Genomic DNA, 20960 nt, shown 5'->3' on the forward strand with positions numbered 1-20960 from the left:
CCCGCGTACTGTGCGATGTCAGTGCACGTTAAGGATCCCCAGGTGGTCCAGATTATTCCGGAGCCCTCTGCTATGGCACCCCATTCTCTCTTTTAAGGCAAAGGCCTTCCTAGCCCCATTAGGCGAAATTTCGACAACTGTCATTGAGGCAGAGAGGTGGTCCCATTAAAATGGTATCGCAGCAGCCGTCATCTAGCCACTGAAGCGGCGAATGCGGCATGCATAGCAGATACCAGGAGCGGCTTGCGCATGGTGCAGTTTACAACCTTTGGTACACGACAGTATGGTATTCACAAGCTAGAAGCACACCTGCACGCCGTGGGTGTCTTGCGCAACTGGAACAGTGCTGCTATGATCATGAGCTTGAGGAAATGGGTTGTTCATTGTTCGGGCTAGGGGTGAAGGGGCTCGCACCCCATGACAGGGGAACAAGGGCAACAAAGGCGTGTGTCCTTTCCTTTTTTGTCCGATCTTGGAGACTTCACGATGTGCCACAGCTGGACTGGTGCGTGGCAGTTTTGCAGCAGATGACGGCGCTGTCAGGTCATGACATCACTCTGGTTGCTTCAACAAGGTCATCGCTGCCAGGGGGACGGGCTTAGAGCCGATAACTTCTCATTGCAATTTTCAGCTTAGATGTGCATGTGGAGCCCTACTTCTTTAAGTATGCTGCACGCATAGCAACGTTGTGGCTAGTAGCTGCAACGTAAAAGCACGACTTGTTGGTAGACCTTGTCATGAGCCCTTTAATGCCTTGTTCCTCCAGATCGCGGCATAGTCCTGTCGACATTGGAAGAAAAAAATGGAAGGTGCACGGTGGGGAAGGGGATTTGGAGGCTAGTGCTCACAGGCACTACAGCCTTATCTTTCCCTTTACCACTGCTTTGTGGGCAGGAAGGCGTTGCCAATGGCCAGGACATAGAGTCACTGTGCAACTCCATGACCTGCGTGCACAACACACTTAGTCTTCCTCTTTGCCACTGCTCTGCAAGAAAAGGCGTTGCTCCTTGATAGCCAGCCACCTCTTACTAGAGCATGCACTTGGTCTCTGATGCCACATCGTTCGCTTGTTGCGCTGGAAATAAGCCGCTTGGGTAATGCCAAGCTCCAGTGATCAATGCTCGGCGCTTGAAGCACCACGGAGATTCCACACCTTGCTGACGCGCAAGCTTTGCAATGAGCCCCATCAGCTCCAGAAGGATGTGAAGCTGGTGTCAAGGCAAAATGATGTAGACCCGGAAATGCAGCAGTCTATGCCACCGAAGCTGTTGCATAAATATTTCATAAAGTACTTAACATGCGTGCCTATCCTCGTTAAAAAAGTTTCCTCCTTTGGAGAACGTGCACTACAGTGAATGCTAACCATTATGTTCATCGTTATGAAGTGTACATCTTAATGCTCTTTTTCAAGCCACGCCAAATGCCTTTATAGTATGACCCACTCAATACTCTGTCAAATCTACGAAATTCAGCGAGATGAAATATGGAAAATATATTCCTAACAAGTTCAGACTAAATGCACAGTCGTAAAAAACCTTTATTGACTTCATCTCACAAAATGAAGAACCACAAATAGATAAAAAAAACAAGCACGCCACATCTCTGTACAAATGAAATATGGAATGCAGGCATCGGAACATGAGGCAAGACCTGCTCAGAATGGTGGTCTGAACACAAAACCAAGTTACAAAGAATACTGTGGAAACAACACTTAATAAGTAGCCATGACAAGGAACAAAAAACAGAAAGCAGAACCTCTCTTCCCCTTAATGCAGCAGTAGTCGTAGTAGCATCTTCTTCTGATCACTGCATGTGAAAACCGACGACAGCCCTGTCACACAGTGCGGAATGACACGCACTACAGAGCCAGTGAAGAATGACTGACAGTCTTGGCCCCCACTACTGGCTCTTGATCTGCTGTGCCCCGTCTCCTGCTGCACTAGCGGAAATGCGCTTGGCCAGGAAGGTGTCCTCAAGGCCTTTCTTCTTGTAGTACAGCTTGCGGATCTGGAGCAGGGATGCTCGCGAGATGTTCATGAACACGTTGTGGGGAAGGCACTCCATCAACTTCCGCTGAACCAGAGCCTGCGCATGAAAACAAATTGTTGTTACTTGTAGCCAATGAGCTTCTGTTTTTGCCCCCTTTATTACAAGTCAACAAGTCTAAGTGGCTAGTCCAGTAACCTCTGAACAAAACTGTTTCTAGACAGCGAGCAGGTCTTATGCATCTTGCACAGTTCTCTTGTAGCAAGAAAAAAAAAAGGCCAAACCATAACAGCGTTTTGTTAATGCTGTGGGGACCTGCCCTGCAGCCTCCTGTGTTTGCTTTCCCGCGATGCACTGTGCAGCAGCAGTCTCACCCCGAGGATGAACGCATTCCCTTGCCAGTTACATTAACTGGCAAAGGAGGGCGCCAGCGTCGCTGCGCGGGAGACTGCTGAAGCCCGCGCGCGGGAAATGGGGCTCTTCGGCTGGGATCGTAGGCGCGAGCGGACGTGTCGCTTGCGGCTCCGCTCTTCGCCGGCGAGGCGAGGAAGCAACGGGGAGACCCGCACCCGTATATCGTCCTGTCCGGCCTTCGGAGTATATATCCCTTGCCCTAGCACGGGCAAACATTCACTCGGAACCTTGCTGGTGAGTCGGACGACCTTGATTCATTAGCGTACCTTGTTGCTAGCTGGCGTTATTGTTGCTGTAGCAATAAATGGCTGTTTGTGTCAGCCAATGTGTCATTCCTTTGTGTCATTCCTCCTCAGAGCAAGGCCCGCCATGGTTGGCGTGCGCTCGGTAGCATACGCGATCACGGGGTGGGGTCCGGGCGGCTTTGAACCGTGTCAGCCGCAATTGAGTGGGGAGAACGTACTTATCTTCCCCATTCAAACCTCACAATGCATAATATTTACTGCCAATTTTCCTTGCAAAAATGCACGACCTTGGCATCCAATGTGTCCACGTCATTGAAATATGAAAAAAAAAAAGTTAAAATGCTCAGGCCATTTTTAGGGACATTTCAGGTTAATTAAGCATCTGCCCGCACATTTTTCGCGCATCTTGTTCAGATATAAAATGTGAACATTACTGCAGATTGTGTAGTCACACAGACGAAATGAATGATGTTTGGCTAAGCATGTTTGCTGCAGAGAAAAAACCAGTAATGGACATACCCGGAACTTGTGAGGGCCATAGCCGTATGTGGCATGCTCGATGCCAACAGTGTTCAGGGCTTCTCGGACATAGGTGGTGGCCGTTGGCACCATGTAAGTAGCCTTGCGGATCTTGGACATCTTCGTCGACACGTATGCGGGCATCACAGACTGAAAAAACCAAGACAAACAGTACATTGCATACCATATGGCGGCTAGGCTGCTTGTGTTTCTTTTAAAAGAATGGCACGCCCAGCTGCTAAGGCTTTCCTAAACACCATTACAGTCATTTTAAATGCTTTCGCACTTCTGCTTTTATTTCGTTCTTCTTTGTCTCGATTTAGTCACAGTTAAGAGACTTCTTTTACCGAATCAGTATCTGAAAAGACAAAACTCTTACAACATGTGAAACAGAAGGGCAAAAGCTTAGCTGCTCTCATAAATGTCGCAAATTGTTTTGAATATTGTTGAATTATGTGTCATAACCACAAATTTTGACAATCCATAGATAAGGGTCTTGCTAGACAGCAGATTACGAGCTACAATTTCAAAATAGAAACCTGCACACGGCAAACGGTTTCTGCGAAGTAACAGCAACAAATGTAGAAATTGTTGTACTATTGTGATCAGAAGTTTACGAGATGCGAGTGTGCGGAAAAATTTTTATTTCAACGCGGTCATGTAATCCAGTTATCTGAAATGCGTCAAGATAAAAGGGGGATGTGCGTGCTCTCTCCGCTGGTGGCCATACCACGTGACTGGGTAGCAAGGTAAAGCTGCAATACACTCTTTTCCGAGAACATGCGTCTCGTAATATTTTGATCCCGATAGTACATGAAGCCAAACTGAATGAAAGGCTAGCCACAAATTGCTTGTGCACAAGAACAGAACATTGATGTCTGAATTAATAGACAGTTTTAGCTGTGCGTACGCAAGTGCTTGCGTAAGCAAAGTGCTACGGCGCTGCGTGCGTTATGCTGTCCGCTCCAAAGTATAGTTTTAGCTGACCGAGCGGTAGCGTCCCTTAGGCGCACGTAGCGCCATCTAGTGACAAGACGTCAAAGCACATCAACGCTCGGTTGAAGAAAATTTCATCCGTGATTACTGATAACTAGTGCGAGTGCATTGGGAGCCTTTTTTGTTCCAAGAAGAAAAATTATGCAAACCGAAGAAAATGTAAGAACTGGCTAAAAGCTAGAAAACTGCTTCGCCAGGTGTCGTTGCTACGAGGAAAACACACTGAATATAGTTAGGCCTAGGAGCTTGAAAATCGCCAAATTATCTGAAAAACAGGGGCTAGTTATCACTTATACCGCTAGGTGTGGGCAAGAGTAGGCGAAATAAAAGCGAACCGCTACCATTTGAGCGAGCTATTGCGTCGGAGAATCCAGCGGCGACATGTATTTATTCCGAAGCGGGCGAGCAGGGCGCCGCCATCTTGTCAACGTTTGCGTACGCAAGCCACGCAAGCGCCGCAACGCAAAGTCCGCTGGCTAGTGTACGCACGCAAGACGCAGGGCTTGCGCTTGCGTTCTGCGCATGCGCACTACCGTCCCCGCAATCTCCTTGCGTACGCTAAGCCGTTGCGTACGCACAGCTAAAACTGTCTAATAGTGGCTATACAATCACTCAGATAGGATACTTTCTCCAACATATGAAAACACAAACTTGAAACATGAAATTAAAGCGATCGAGAAGCATGTATAATTGTTGAAACTAGTCATGACTGCCTTCTAGAACCAAGTACCTGAATGTAGATGCCACGTTCCTTGTATTCAGCCTGAAGACCTTGAGACAGGAAGTCCATGTAGGCCTGCAAATTGTGTTTCAATACAGTCACAAAGTGATCTAGTACTGCAGTCTTCATACTGTACACTGATAACTAGTGTGCACACAATAATATCACTTTTTTTCAAGCAAGCATACCGTACACATTAAAACAAAATTCAGCCAATGATCGCAAGATGCAATAATGCACACACGTTACTCTTTACTCCCATACTGTTACGGGGCCGTATGGGCACGAATGCTGAGTCAAGCGATGCATTCTGATAGCTCAGTAAGTTTCAAAAGCCCACGAAATGCGTACGCGCAATATCACTATTGCCATCTGTTGGTGGCTCAGTGAAGCCGGTTTTGCCAGTGGCTCACTGGTTTGTCATGCTGCACCCAAGAAATTTTAAGGGTGGCCCACCGGTAAGCAACAATGCACAGGGATAAGGCCCACAAAACTGCTATAGCAGTGAATATGATAAAAGCATCTTGCTTCCTGTTTCTTGTTTCAGGCATGGAGGCAATATCAGAGTTGACTTGTTTACTGCACCAGGCATGGTTCGTCCAGCCACAGTTCATCTGCCTGTCGAGATGCCTCACTGACAAGCATGGGATGCTCACTGCAAATTGTTACGTGCGGTGGAGAAATTTGGACCGGTTGGAGCATTTAGCAGAGACTAGAAGGCCATTTCAGAGTTCCACCATGGTGAACATAAAGGTGATGAAATTTTACTATTTTATTATTTAATGCATTATGGCTTTAAGGGCTGCTTCCTGAGGTTTCCACAGCTTTTAAACACAACATTTTTCTAAAGTGTCCGTGATTTGAGCCCTCAGAACAGTAAAAGAAATGCAGCTGGGGGTTCATAATAGGGTACCTGCGTAAAGTCCAATTTCATTGCTATCTAAAGATTTAATATGTAAATTGCTAATTACACTTGAATTACTCTGACGATGGGGCAAAACAAGCTGGTAATAGCAAAAATCTGCATTCTGAGCCCCATTATACGGAGACTCGTCCTTCATAATTACCTAATCCGTTTCTACTGCTATCTCTCCTGAACAAAATGCATTCTGCAGCAGACAGATTCAGTAAGAGCAAATTGGGCTGGCTGCAAGTTTCTGATCCATCAAAGATGGCAACAGTACACAGTGAACAAAATTAAGACATCGCAGGTGGTTTACGAAGGATGGATTTCACTTCAGCCAAAAGAGCTACAATAAATAGCTAGCTACTGCCTGCTCTACTGCATACATACGACTAATCTGCAATGCCATTCTAATCTGCACCTATAAATTGCCATCATGACAGTCATAATTTCGACAGGTTAACAGTTTCAGCAAGCTCATATTAAAAAAATGCAATACATGCATACACTTTTGCCATTCTTTGTACGCTCTATTTCTTAAAGCTACAAAAACAAGCTGATGTCTCCAGCGGCATATCAAATGAGATTCACCTTGGAAGCGGCGTATGTGCTGAGAAGGGGCAATGGATGCATGGCTGAGATGGAGGAGACGTTGATGATCACCCCTCGGCGACGTTGGTCCATTTGGGGCAGGCAAATGCGGGTCATCTGTGGTGTTTATCGAGGTGCAAAAGGCGCAGGAGTGTCACAAAATCTGCTGGCAACTATGACAAATTTACGTCAGAGCAATAAAGAATGCGAGGTAAGCGTTACCATAGTTCCAGCAACACAGTTGGCACGGATGATGCTGTCCATGACCTGAAAGAAATGCGTGAATTTAGTTTACAGTTAGACACTGTTGCACTGCATAATATAATACACATTCAGATTTGCTTTTATGGGGGTTTAACGTCCCAAAGAGACTCAGGCTATGAGGGACGTCGTAGTGAAGGGCTCCGGGAATTTCGACCACCTGGGGTTCTTTAACGTGCACCGACATCGCACAGTACACGGGCCTCTAGAATTTTGCCTCCATCGAAATTCGATCACCGCGGCCGGGATCGAACCCGCGTCTTTCGGGCCAGCAGCCGAGCGCCATCACCACCCAGCCACCGCGGCGGCGCAATACACATTCAGAGGGCTAAGTTGTAATGACTGCTCTATTGCTGTGCAGTTGTGATGGCATGCCACAGTAGCTCAGTAGCGTACAAGTAGTCTTCAAAAACAAAAATTTGATTTAAGGCACCGCCCATAAACGTTAGCCAGCAAATGTGAGAAATATTAAATGCGCAAGACTTTCCTTGCCTGGCTACAGTATACCTTGTAACACTATGATAATTTCGCTTTTTCACCAAGCCCTATCGCCACGAAAGCTTGCAAAGTGTGGACTCTGTGGGAAAACCGTTCATTCATTGAACAAAAGGGAGTCACCACAATAAAATAAGGCATTCAGAGACATGCTATGGCTTGTGGCATTAAAATTTGTGCAACACACCACGACAAAAACTGAAAGCAGGTCATTCTTCTGAACACAAGCATATAGCAATTCACCTTGTCACCATCGGGGACAGCGCTGAAGAACTCTGGGTAGACATAGCTGACACCAACGTTGTTCACTGTTGAAAGACAGGCGAGTCCAAACGTCAGCTTTCATACAAGGCAGTTTGAAACAAATAAAATCATCCCTATGTAACCAAATGCACCTCTCCAATAGTGGGAAGCCATTTGGTAAGACAAAGAATCTAACAAATAATATTAACAAACCAACAAAGGTGCACTGTAATGAAGCTGCAAAGCTCATTGTTACGGCTAGGGTTACTTAAGGATAAAAAAAGTCGATGCTGGAGACACAAGCAGTTTGTAGATGACAGCAAGAAAGTTAATTGCATTCTGTTTTCGTGGGATGCAACTGCACAGATGCCACATGACAGCTTCCTGGACTGCAGAGAAGGGCTTGTCTACAAGCCCCGACATCGAGCAAGTGCTTTGAACCGGTCGAATCGCTGAACCTAAGCTTTGTCAATTCACCGGAGCCAAAAGGTGCAAGGTGATGGAAAGGGCAAACTCAAGGGCCAAAACAGAAATGACTCAAGTCACTGTCATCTTCCAGGAATTTAAGATGCCAGAAGTTAAAAAGGAACTAAACATGACCACAACATCATGCTGACTTGTGTGCTTTTGACCCTCTTTGCCCAAGTCATCTACTGCACGAGAATAGAGAATACACAGAGCAGCTTACCCAGCACGCCGACCTCAAGACCCTGCAGTTCCCTTCGGATTGTTTCGTAGATCTCATTGCCAGCAGTGAAGTCCACGGCGATCACCTTGGTCTTGACATTTGACGCCTCCTCTGCGAAAGGAGAATGACCATGGTGAGCAGGTCGCACAAGCTTGTAACTTAATTGCTTCATACAATTCACCAGAGACAAATTCAATGCACTCGGCTTCAAGTTGGGGCTAGCTTGGCCTTAACAACCAAACTTGGTCAGTTCAGGCCTCTTTATGGCTTTTTTTTATTTACACAAAACTTAAAAACTTGTTCGGTCCCAAAGCCTGACAGACTAGTAGCGGGACCAAGCGATCGAAGTACCAGAATAATTCGGCAAGCAGTAACACAGTGACGAAAAGAAAACCGACTACATACAAACATTAGATCATCCATGTAACAATTCTACAAAGGGCAACAGCAAGTCAAAGGCAACAAACTGTTCAACTATACTGAATTTCTACTGAACAAGAAGCGCTTCATGAAAGCAGAAAAACTGCGTGCTGCTTTCGGTATAGAGGCATGCACAACCAGGTAACTGCAAATGATAAGTGATTCGCAAATAATTAAAAAATATGGTGTAGCAACATCACTCATTAGCTTTATATTGAATTGAAATGGGAGGGCACATGTGCGTATCATGCAATGTTTGTCATTTACATGAGAGCAATCCCTTCTTGTGATAGCCAAAATTTAATTAGTACTGTCAGTCATGTTTAGAGTGGGCAGCTATTATTTACCCCGTGAAGTCTATATTTAAGCCTTATGAACTAAAAAACAAAGTGGCCACTACAACTCTTAAGATAGCGATCAGCGTTTAAAAACCAGTATTGTAACAACCTTCAGAGTCTATCATTAAACACGCACTTAATGCACCTAGAAATTGAATGCTTGTTTTGCAGGTGAACATACACGTAAGTTAGACAGTCAAGAACCAATAAAAACCAAGAAACAATGCAACCCAGCCTGGATTACACAGGCTGGGCTCAAAGTACAGTGCCCGTAGAACCCAAACTTTCTGCCTTGTGTTGTTTTGGAATGATGCACAAGATATTACTGAACATACATCACCAGAAATTTGCCTACACCCCGTAAATAATTTATGACTGAATTTACAATGTGGTTTTGGCAGCAGTGATGTCACAAGTAGGTGAAATCTAATTATAAATTTTTTGCTGGGCCTTAGCGAATTCCACACGGTGATCCACATTCACTAGTGTCATATACATCGTTCAAAAGTAAAGACCCACAATGATAAATTTGGTGTCTACCTCTTTAGTCTGAAGCTTTGTGACTAAAGTGAATAGCTTTTCTGTCACCTTAGCCATAGTCTTACACTAAAGAAAACTGTGTTTAGATGAGTGATGAGTAAGTGCCAGTATCAGGTTAAGTGTAACTCCTTTTTGACCCGTTGTTTTTGCGCTAACCTCAAGTGTTTGCTGAGTTAGGAATGAAACAAATGAGGTTAAAAACAGCCGGGCTACTGCTGATGCCAACTCAAGTAAGAACCACAGCTTTGAGACACTGCAAAGCGCAACAAATAGTAAGTCACCAAGAACAACAAAGACGGACGATAGACCATTTCAGTCTGTGCAAAGTCATGTGTGACAATTTTGTCACTTTACAATAATTTACTGCAAAGACAAACGTCAACCGACTGCGACTTGCCCAACTCTCGAACCTACCACAGAACTACAGAAACACTTTTCTGCAAACAGGTGGCCATTCCGTAGAGCTTCGAACTTCGATCAGGTTAATTCTCTACAGTCTTAAGATCTGTGAGAACTTCACCACAATACTTTGTGAATAAAGCAACAATTCCAAGCAGGATAGAATTCCCTAGTTCCATCAAAAAGAATGGCACATTGCTAGCCAATGCCATTAACTTGGTACTGGGGGTGCTTCGTGAATTACAATCTGTTCAAGATACGCAATGTTTCTCCAATGTAGGCTTCCATGCCCATTAGTGGAATGCTGAAGTCAGGCTGTGCATGCCGGCACACTTGTATTGATTAGCTCCAGTATTAGACGCACCACATCAAAAGCACAAATCATACAGCATCCATAAGCACTTGAATAAGGTGCGTCAATCACATAACTGCCACACACCAATGTCGCGGGCCACTGCCTCCAGCTTTTCAAGTGTTCGGCTGATGAGAACAATGTTGAGACCACGTGCAGCAAGCTGTAAACAAAAAAAAAAGGACAGAAAGCAATGAATGACATGTGCCACTCAGGAATGAGCTAGAAATACAACAGGTGGTAAAAAGCCGTACCTCTTCACAGTACGCCCGACCAATGCCATCGGAAGCACCTGTGACAACTGGAAAAAAGTTCAAAACAGTCATGGGCATTAATACATTCCTACAGCAGTGGCTGAAAGAAATGGCACGGGTACACTTCTATTTCAAATTGCTAACTCTGCATATGACACTGCCCTGCTAGCAAGTAAAAAAGATCTGGAAAAACTGACCAACTGAAAACTTGAACTATGTACTCAGAACCAATGTGAAGAGATTTGCAGGTTTTACATTGTGGTCACCTTCTCCCTACTGAACGGCAACATCTTTTGCCGGGCTGCTGTCTGTTTTTTGCTAATGCCTTCCATCTACAGTAAAGTAAAAAAATATAGACTTAGTAGCAACATAAGCTATCAGTCAGTACACATTTATGAGCCTTGCATTATAGCTCTTCTCAGATATGGTCAACTGAGTGAGGACTTCAAGAGATCTATGTATATATGATGAGTACTTGGTAAACATGAAGGCCCTTCTATAAGCAATTATTCCAGAGAAGCAGTTCTTTGAAGCATTAATTGAGCAGCTTTATTTTTAGTTGAGCAACACATTTATATATACACCCCTACCCACTAGAAGCAGCCCGACGCCTACTCACCAGACCTTACAGAACACCCCTCCCCCTGCCCCCCATATGGCCTCCATTCGTCCCATAAATATATGGCTAATTTTCATCACCCCTCACCAAACCCTTCTCACACACACTTGCACCACTGTCTCCTAAATTTCGCATAGTTCATCCCCAAAATCAGAATGTGCAGTAATGCGAAAGCATGGAACTTTCTAGAATGCGGTTTTGTTCCATGATGGCAGTACGTGCTGTATTTTTAAGATTTCTTATCTTTTAAATCTTGATTTACTTTTATTACTTTTAGTTTCTACTTTTTACTCTAATTTCTTGCCTTTTATTCATTTTTATGTTTCTTGCTTTATTGTTTTGTTTTTATTTTATTTGTTTTAGTCTTGATGACATCATTTGATTGACAGGTGAGGCGGGCGCTTCCTGCAGACTCAGGAGGCAAGCAAGGCTTTCACCTTAAAATGGAAATTATGAGAACAACATACAACTGACTTATTACAAACTTCAAGTTACAAAACTTTTCACCTCAACAAGAAACGAGATAATTTTGTCTAATGAGGTAAAATGTGAGGGAAAGAAGTCTGGTTCAACAGCCACTGTCACTGTGTCCTTTTTAACACTTGCCCCACCACTTGCGTCACAAAACCTAAAGGAAACCAGGGCGCCAGCCTTGAGTAGTTGAAATTCCTGCCAAGGTTTTGCCACTCTGGGCAGTTCTTTTGTCTCGGAGAAACAATCGAGCAAGCGACCCTTTGTTCGCCCAAACGAATGGCAGAGCACACAACTTCGTGCAAACAATGCTGCCAGCCCAGCAAACTTGTGAAGTGAGGAACTGAATTTGCTGACTGATAATTGCTTTTCACTCAAGGCAATCTAGCAACTGACACTGGTTGACTTGACACAGCTCAAATTGGTGAAAAGTAAATTCCCATACTTTATCCCCATCTTGGATGAAGAGCGATTGCTAGTACTATGCACTTCCCCTCTTCGTTACCTCATAATATTACTCACAGGCCAAACGACAACATAACTGGAAAACATACCTGGACAACAAAATGGTTCAACAACATAACTAGAAAATATAACTTCAGAGAACCACCTTTGCAGACCACATATATGCCTCCTCCCCCTCCTGTGTCCACTTTGTCGACATTTTTTAGAAATAAGTGAGAGGGACTTTTCAGTTTCGACATACTACGCCGCTGACGCACAGTCTATGGCAATTAAAGAATGTCCTTCGTACAACTTGTATTGCCATAAAACAGCGATGGGCATCACAAAGTTCATTCAACCCTTCTCAAGAGCAGGCGGGAATGTGTCCAACACCACACGCTAAAGTACAAAAAAAAATAAGATAGCACTCCAGTAGCGATAAACACCCGCAAGGGCAGACAGGCTTCAATTCGTAAACAAGGCGTCAGAGCGATTTGATACCACGCCGAGAACCGAGTCACCGAACGGTTTTTCCTCGCCCAAGAAAAGTACAGCCGACGTCGTGCTTTCGGACAACGCATTTTGTACCCGTCGCCAGGTTGTTAGAGCTTCCCCCTACGTGAGAAAAAAAACGCGCAACCACATCCTCTGACGTCATTTAGCGGACGCACGCAAGCCAGCGCTTTTTCTTTACCTTTTTTCTACTCTTTCAAGGTTGAGAATTAGTAGCTATCTCACGCACGCGCGCTTGGTTAGCCTGAGCAGTCAACGTCTTCGTTATTTCATTTTTGGTTTTCACGTCACTGGGAACGGCCTCTAAGACCTTCACTTTCTTTCCGGCCTTTCTATTTATAGAATCACCTGATGCTAGCGTAGCACCTGTCACATATCGCTGCACACACGAACCACATCTTGTAAGCATGGACAAGAGATTTGGCGCACGGTTACAAAATTGTGTGCGTTGAGTTCAATAAATACACGAAACTACAGACGCAGGCGATAATTTTCCTGAACCGAAAGTTTGAGCACAGAACGAATTTACTGATTCTTCCTGCAAGTGGTAGTCCCCAATTGTCACGGCACCGTTAATGCCATTAATACGACAATGTAGTACTGAACTTTCCGGCTGCTGATCAGGAGACACGAAATGCAACATGCTACAGGTGAGGGCGTGTGTGTGTCGCCGGCATGCGCGGCCTTTTTTTTTCCTCACAAGGCGGAAACTTTCGCAAGAACGAAGTGACTAGACGTCGCCTGGGCGTAGCGCATTCTTGATGATGAGCACCTTTCATGGGCAAGACCAGCCCCTGGAAAAATGCGAAGATCTTCGTGCAATGTTTCGGCAGGGCTAGCACGGTGCATGCAAGTCTTCTACATCTTAAAAACAAGCTTGCATGCACAACAGCGTACGCAACCGTTCTTCCAGTGATTTATAAATCTTTCGTAAACTTTTAATGCGCTGACAAGCAGACGTCAATAGCGTTTAAAGGAGCACGAATCGTGCACCGCTATCCCGATCGATGTCTCACTGGAATACGGCTATCTTGTCCACCATCGTGCCCCTATCATAATTGTATCGCGAATAGTTGCGCTGGTTAATTTTAGGTCCGGCTGGGCCTAAAAAAAAAAACCTGTTTCTGTTGGCTTTAATTGCCGCCTGTAAACCCTGCCGGCGACGCGCCACCCGTGACCTAGCTATGCACAAGCGCGCGCTCTGTTCGTTATCACTGCAGCTCTTTCCTGCCCTTCGTCTCGCTCTGCATATCACACCGGAGGCCTCCAAACGCCTGCATGCGAGCGACCGCGACACTTCGATAGCGGACTGGATTTTGTGCGCTGATATCCACGTTAAAAGTGGCGCGATATGCGCCGCTAAGGTAACGCAAAAGCGCGATCGCCAAGGCACACTATAGAGTGTGGAAATAAAAATGTACGGCATCAAAAGAGGCCTCGATGTGACCTAACAGCGGCTGCGCATAGGTGAGGACGTGGGAAAGGCGCCTCATCCGTTATCTACAACATCCCGTTCCGTCCGATCACTGCAGACAAGCGCGGGCCCGGAGAGATAAAAATAGACTTCGACGCGTGCGTACGTGAAGCGTTACAGGGCGAGAGGACGCGGGATGCGATGTCAAAGCGAAACCGCGTCTCGAATCGCATCTAACGTAACTCGAGACGACTTGACGCCGCCAAATTGGCAGAATACACGACAAGCGGCGTCTCCGCACGACTCAGAGGAAACCAGCACAAGGTCCGAACGGAGGGACGGAAGACGACTGCCCCTACGCCAAAAGCTGGCAAGCAAAAAGGCCGCCCCACAACCAAAGCCCGCGCGAGATCACTAAGATAGTGCTCTTGCCAGATAGTGGACCACAGTGTAACAGGCAATGCGACAGCACTCAGAAAAGAAATGCAGACTGGTCATGTGGATATGTATGGAGCCGTGCTCCCGAAAGCATCGCTCACCGGCCCATTCGCCCATCTTGCGGAAGTTGACGTTGTGGCCCAGCCAGCGGCCGAGGTAACAGGTGTAGAATCCGCGCCATAGGGCATAAAGGATGCGGGCCAAGAGGTAAACCACGAAGAAAAGTCCCAAGAAAACTAGCACGGTCACTGTGGTCGGCATGCCGGCGTCGCTGGCAGGACAGTGGCCGTCCTTTACCATGGTCGATGCTTTTGCCCCGTCCTCGCAGGGTTGTTCGGAGAGGGAACTTGTTTCGTAGCGCCGGCTACGAGGGGTGTAGTACGCACGCTACGCGGCCGATGTTAACAGCAGATCTGTTTTCCTCTTTCGGCGGCTGCTCCGAAAACCCAAGGAGGAAGGATGGTCATACGAGCGACCTGGGAGAGGGAAGAGCTTGTCGAACTTGACCTGAAAATGGCCGCCGCTGCTGCCGCTTTTCCTCAAGGCGTGAGAGCCCGCCTAAAAACAACCCAAAACAATCGTACCATGGAGTAGAATGGCAACATTTACCTCAGCGCAAAGCCTGTGTGCTTATTTATCGCAAGACATCATCTTTTTACTAGTTAAGTCTTCGTGTAATGCATGCTGTTGTTTCAAAAAAAGAGACAAAAACTGTTAGCAACACGGCGGCAAAATAATAAGGCACCATGCTCTACATTAGAGTAATAATATAGTATTTATTTGGTTTTGACGCCTCACATTACAGCGTAAAAATAAATTGTGTTACACTCAATACAAACTATTTTACTTTTGTAATTATTATACATGTTGAAATTTTTATATTCACACTGACTTTGTATGATTTGTATGCTGAAAAACTTTGGATTCGATTGGCTGCGTTAGTACAAATAGGTTGCATGTAGTGCCAGTAGAAGCCGATCTGTGTCTACGTCACTCGAATCGCAAACATGGCGACCATCGGTCTGGTGAGTTCGGCAGTCCCACTGGTTTCGTCCTAGTTTCGCCGCTTAGCGCGGCCCCAGAATGTTAATACTTTTCTGATAATTACAGTGCATTCTAAAAAACATGTAGATATGGAAAAAGTGCTCCTGTGTTAATAAATGTCGAAGCAGCGAGAGCGTCCACGTGGCGTTTGTTTGAGGTATCGTCCACCCAAACACGTCTACCGCATCAGCCGGCATACCGGTTTTTGAGAAACCGCTCTCACTACAGCAGTATCCCCTCTCTGTTGACAATGCAGAGTATGTGGGCAGTTTGTTTGTGTATTTTAAGGCGTTAAGGTATTTCATCAAATCCGATGTTTCGTGGAAAAAATGAAAATTCCTTCATGTGAGTCCGTGTTTCGTTATCGCTGCTATAACCCGAGTCCGCTCTCCGCTGGACGGTGGCGTTTTTTTTTTTTTTCTGCGACAGCTGTTTTAGAATTTTTTGAGTCGTTTATCACGTATTCATGAGCTTGCCGCTTCGCTAAAACGCCAAAAACGGGTGCTGTTTGCTGTTCTTAGCGCGTGACGTGGTCTGTGTGGTTCTGCTTGCGTTTGCAGTTGGGCATCGAGCACATGTACAAGTATGTCAGCCCGGTCAATCCGGCTGTCTACCCCCACCTCACGCTGGTGCTTATGGGCATCGGCCTCTTCTTCATGGCCTGGTTCTTCGTGTATCCTTTCGTCGATGATACTTTTGCCACCGCCCCAGTGAAAGTGACCGAGCTTTTGTAACGCAGTGAGCAGGTGTCGTTAGTCACTCTATGTTTAGGTTTGCGCACGTTAGATTCCAAGTATGCAGGTGGCTAACAGTGTCGAAATTACAATATTCATGCTAACACAGTGCTAATAGTACAGTGGACAGAGAGGCCACATCACACCAGAGCACTGACTATCAACTGAAAGTTTTTTTCGGGGAACAGCAAAAAATGCTTTAAAAACTAACCAAAGCGAATGAAACTACTTGATTGGTTCGTGGAAAACATAGTTAAGGGTTGGGACACAAAGAGGTACTGCACAGCGGAACTGCAGACGCATTGCTAAATTAGAGTTGAACCTCATTATAACACAGTTGAAGGGGCCAGGCGATTACTTCGTTATAGCCCATGTTGATGGAGCTTCCAAGGGGAATCATCATTCCTTCGTTATATCCATTATTTCATTATAATGAGGTTCGACTGTAACTGAAATTGCAAATATGTACAGTTTAAAAAGTTGCACTAAAATTAACAAATCATTAAAAAGGATAAAAGCCATTCAGTGCACAGCATGCAAGCACAGCCAAGGGCTTTAGTTTTATGTTTGAACCTGCATGTATATCTCACTCATTTTCAATAATTTTTGCCCCGCCGCGGTGGCTCAGTGGCTGGCTGCTGACCCTAAAGACGCGAGTTCGATCCCGGCCGCGGTGATCGAATTTCGATGGTGGCGAAATTCTAGAGGCCAGAGTACTGTGCGGTGTCAGTGCATGTGAAAGAACCCCAGTTGGCCGAAATTTCCGGAGCCCTTCACTCTGGTGTCCCTCATAGCTTTGGGCCTTCTTTAAACCCTCATAAACCAAACCATCAATAATTTTTAGTGGCGAGTTATTGCTTGTGCACTGGGGTGCTGATACTTTATAGTCCTGTCCTTTGCACTGACTTCAGTAATGTCTTACTTACCACAGCTGGCCATCCAGCTGCACTCAATTGGCTGTTAGCCATCATGTTGGCTCAGTCTTTATGGTGTTTGGCTGGTGACCCAAAGACGTGCGTTCGACTCTGGTCGCTGCGGTCACGTTTCGATGGAGGCAAATTGCTAGAGATCCATGTACTGTGCAATGTCGGTGCATGATAAAGAACCCTAGGGGGTGGGGTCGGAATTATCCGGAGCCCTTCACTATGGCGTCCCTCATAGCCCCAGTCGCTTTGGGACATTAAACTCTATAAACCAATATAAGCCACTTAATTGGCTGTTCATGCTGTGCTGTTATTGATATTGCTACAGTCATTTTAAAATCAAATGGCACTTGATAGCTGCACTTGTAGTGCTCTATGATCATTGCACACTGTCAGCTATTAGTGCTATTTCTTTGCAACAATAAATTGTGCTATGCACACCTTTGCACATGCATTAATGAAATGTGCAGCATTTGCAGGCTACAAGTTGGTAGTTCAGATATAATATCAATGGGTTCTGTGTCTAAAATTAACTTATAAGTAACCTCATTTCACATGTTAATGCACTAGCTTAAAAGCACTTTACTGACGCTTACTTGCAAGGTAACGCATCTGTGTCTTTGTTGATGTAAGGGCTTGCAACATGCAAGTTTTTTGTTTGTCATGCTGATGTACACTGGTGCAACTCTCGAGTGCATCCTTGACTTGGGCGCATTTAGATACGAGGTGACCTCAACAAAGTTCACGCGAGACCTCTTCAAGGAGCTCATCATCTCTCTAGTCGCTGCAGTGTTCCTGGGCTTTGGCATCCTCTTTCTGCTTCTCTGGGTCGGCATATATGTCTAGCAGGGTGGCAGCAGCAGGCTTCATGGGTAAGGTGTTACACTATGCAGAAGGTCTATCAAAGAACTCTGAATTTTAAGCACCCAATTTTTTTTTTTTGCTGAACTGAAAGCTTGCTGTCTAAGGTATTTTTGCAGTGGGTTTGGTAGAAATGCTGTAGACAATTTTCGCCGAGAATGTTTCAGGCAGTGCGTGTGCCTAGTTTTACGTATCCCAGTGCTGGAAACCATGATCAGTGAAAGCGATGGTAATTGTATGTTGGCAGAAATGATGTGCCAAAGACTAATATAAATCTCCCCCTCCCCCTCGACACTAGTTAGGCATTTTTAATAGAGTAAAGTCTGTCAGTTTCCACACCCAAAGCTGTTACGGCACAGTAGCATACAGCCTGTCGATGAAAATTTTAAGAGACCATGTTTGCCACTTTATTCAAGAATTGCAAAACACAATGGCACCATTTTGTGACAAAGGCTAAAAGCACACCTTCAGCGATGCAAAGGGTGTGTAGTTTTCATCGAAGGGCACACTGGACAGAGCATAAACTTAACATGAGGAACGCTTCTGAAAAAAAAAAAAATTATGCATTTAAAACAAATCAGTGACATTTTATCGAGATGTGGTCACGTGGTACGCCACACCGATAATGGTAGGGCTTCACCACAAGATGGCGCTTGAGTTTGTTTCATATTTTCAATGCTGAATTAAAACTATAGATCCTCATTTCTTCGATATTGCAGTGCTCAATTTTTACACTGTGAGGCACAATTTTTTTTCATTTCCACCATAAACTCTTGACACATTTTGGTCAGCGTTCAGTTCCTTTAAGCCCCCCATGCTTGTGTAGCTCTTTCAAAAGGGCACTCAAGTCTTTTTAAAGGGGCCCATGCGCCGTTTGTCAAAGCTGAAAAATCTTATTCTGAAGGAGCCCTTTTTGTGATACTGCATTCAGCTCAAATTTTTCGTGGTCGATTTGTATAGCTTGAGGTATTAATGATCAAACATTGTCCCTGTGTGCCTGCGTTTCGTCTTCTGCTTAAGTTGAGTGTTTGTGTCAGCACCATGGAAAGCTGTCTCCGCTACATCCAGTCCAGTGACTCGCACTTTGTTATTGCCTTTTCAACATTTATATTGCATTTTAATAGTACTTTTCACAAGGTGAAACCTGTTAGCTAAGAGGCATAGCTTGCTGGTTTGCTTCTGTCGGCGCGTGCTGTTTTTGACACTTGAAAAGTTTATCTGCCAACTGTGGCAATTAAGAACTATTGTAGAAGTGAGATTGTAGGCCCTGTGCCATGTGGAGAACAGTTGCACCTGTCTCAAATGTCCCGATGTGCGTGATGTGATTGGGCTTGTTTGTGTACCATGTTCAGAAAATGCTTCAGGGCCCCTTTAAATGTGTTGTACTTTTCAGCTGAGTGTGAGTGAAGCAGTGCTGTCTGATTTTGATCCCAGCATGGTCCTTATTTGTGCTAACCAAATATTTGTTGTAATTGGGATTGACTGTATGGCAGTGTTGGTAGGATTTTGTCGTCACAGATCTTCTAGTTCAGCGCCAGATGGTGCTGAGATGTATGCTGACGTTGATAATCAGGAATGCGAGGGATTAGCAGTTTTTAAAATTAACAATGCCCTGCTGTGGACAAATCGTTCTAGTGTAGTACTGAAACAGCTTGTTCCAGTTGCCAAAGTCCAGTAAACCAAATGGTTTTGTCTGTTCAAAAGTCTCCCCTTAGTGGCAGAGGTGTGTGAGCTGTGTTCTCTAAGTAGATTTGCTGGCAGCCAGACAGCTTTGGCTATGCTGTTCAGTCTGCTTAGACCTATGTGTGAATGAATGCGGTGAATACTGCATGGCACAGTAAGCTAGTATAAAGCTTGGCTGAAACAGAAGAAAGTCCATCATTGAAGTTGCAGCGTAATTTGAATGCTTTCCAAAGAAATGTATGCCATGTATGCTCTGCAAAGCACGTTGGTATCATTTGAAGTTAGCTCTTAGTACACTTATATTTGCTGCAACTCTCAATGAGGTGCCATGAAACATGTCCAAAGATAGATTATAATGGTTTTACTTGAAAGTGCAAACCACAGCTGGAGTAATTTGAGCTTATAAAAACAGCATTACAAGCAAACTTTTGCCTAAAGGCTGCACTATTCTATGATTCATACTAACTAAGAATAATGAAACTTTACGTACGTCCAACTTATTTTACTGGAAATTTTTGCTGTCTAAGAATGATGACATGGAAGTAATGTAGCGACAGCAATGTGCTTGAATGTCTAGGTCATCACCTCCAATTCTACATGCACTGCAGGACTAATGCCTATCTCATTGAGCTTGCAGTTAACCCTGGCCAGCTCCATCTTTAGCTACTTCCCTCTGTAGTGGTGGCACCTCTTAGAAGCAGCTTTGAGGTATTTCAGTGCATTGTTTTAATGGCCATCTTACAGGTGTGCTCTACTAGCAGTAATAAACACATTTGTCTTTTTCTGCTTTGCAGGTGTGCCTTTGGGCTCCGTTAGAGTGAATGGATGGCATTGGTTTACTCACCATGTTCCACAAGGCATCTCATCAGTTCCACTCCTTTCCCTTTTCCCTATTATTTTCTGATTGTTGTACATTTCAGGTTAATTCAAATAAATAAATGGAGTCTGTTTTACATGGTTTGTCTCTCCATGCATGTCCTCAAATAGACAGTCCTCATTCACTGCGCTTATCACATAAAAATTTTCCTGGTTCCATAGTAGTTCTGCTTTGCAGAATTTGCTGTGCTCCCAAAGAACATATATAACGCCTATTTCAAAAGGTCGCAGTAATTTCCTGGTATCGACCTTAATGTACTAGTGAAGACCACAGTTGAGTTAGCATCACTCATGTGCTTTGCTGCCAGGCCTACAATTAGGTATTTTCAAATTTGTACAAACATTATTCCAAAATTTCATGCCACAGTGATTGTCTCCATGATAAGTGATGCGGTTAGTGCGGCCGCCTGTCCAAAGCCCTCTTTTTTTTTTCCGACTAGTAAATCTACCTGGTTCTTCGAATTCATTTTTTTTCGTTGAAAAGTGATAATGCCAGCCAAAAGAGGATATTGGCAAAGGCGCCCTGTGCTGTGGGGTGTCAGTGCATGCACATTAATGATCCTCAAGTGGTGGA

At 44.8% G+C, this 20960-nt stretch overlaps 2 protein-coding genes across 2 annotated transcripts; one reads left to right on the forward strand and one right to left on the reverse strand.

Annotated features, from left to right (window-relative positions):
* Nucleotides 1-1517: 1517 nt before the first annotated feature.
* Nucleotides 1518-14763, reverse strand: LOC144104091 (very-long-chain 3-oxoacyl-CoA reductase-like). The gene is made up of 10 exons (XM_077636895.1): nt 14367-14763; nt 10367-10413; nt 10200-10275; nt 8064-8174; nt 7376-7440; nt 6599-6643; nt 6377-6493; nt 4891-4956; nt 3165-3314; nt 1518-2085 (listed from the first exon to the last, which is right to left on the reverse strand). The coding sequence occupies exons 1-10, from the start codon at nt 14563-14565 to the stop codon at nt 1900-1902; spliced, it is 1062 nt and encodes a 353-aa protein (XP_077493021.1). The 5' UTR covers nt 14566-14763; the 3' UTR covers nt 1518-1899.
* Nucleotides 14764-15187: 424 nt separating this feature from the next.
* On the forward strand, nt 15188-20463 carry kud (oligosaccharyltransferase subunit 5 kud). Its single transcript, XM_077636896.1, has 4 exons — nt 15188-15290; nt 15870-15982; nt 17686-17838; nt 20305-20463. Exons 1-3 carry the CDS (start codon nt 15273-15275, stop codon nt 17810-17812), a joined length of 258 nt encoding a protein of 85 aa, XP_077493022.1. The 5' UTR covers nt 15188-15272; the 3' UTR covers nt 17813-17838; nt 20305-20463.
* The last annotated feature ends 497 nt before the right edge of the window (nt 20464-20960 follow it).

This window comes from Amblyomma americanum, chromosome 9 (genome assembly GCF_052857255.1).
Source record: "Amblyomma americanum isolate KBUSLIRL-KWMA chromosome 9, ASM5285725v1, whole genome shotgun sequence".
In the NCBI taxonomy this organism is placed as follows: domain Eukaryota; kingdom Metazoa; phylum Arthropoda; class Arachnida; order Ixodida; family Ixodidae; genus Amblyomma; species Amblyomma americanum.

Bases quoted from the DNA above. Each gene is read 5' to 3' on its own strand.
- kud (XM_077636896.1), top strand. The intron at 15,983-17,685 runs GTATCCTTTCGT...GGGCGCATTTAG, and splicing joins TTCATGGCCTGGTTCTTCGT to ATACGAGGTGACCTCAACAA.
- LOC144104091 (XM_077636895.1), bottom strand. From the start codon at position 14,565: ATGGTAAAGGACGGCCACTGTCCTGCCAGCGACGCCGGCATGCCGACC. The intron at 10,414-14,366 runs GTGAGCGATGCT...ACTTTTTTCCAG, and splicing joins CAAGATGGGCGAATGGGCCG to TTGTCACAGGTGCTTCCGAT. The intron at 2,086-3,164 runs GTATGTCCATTA...TTTCATGCGCAG, and splicing joins ATGGCCCTCACAAGTTCCGG to GCTCTGGTTCAGCGGAAGTT.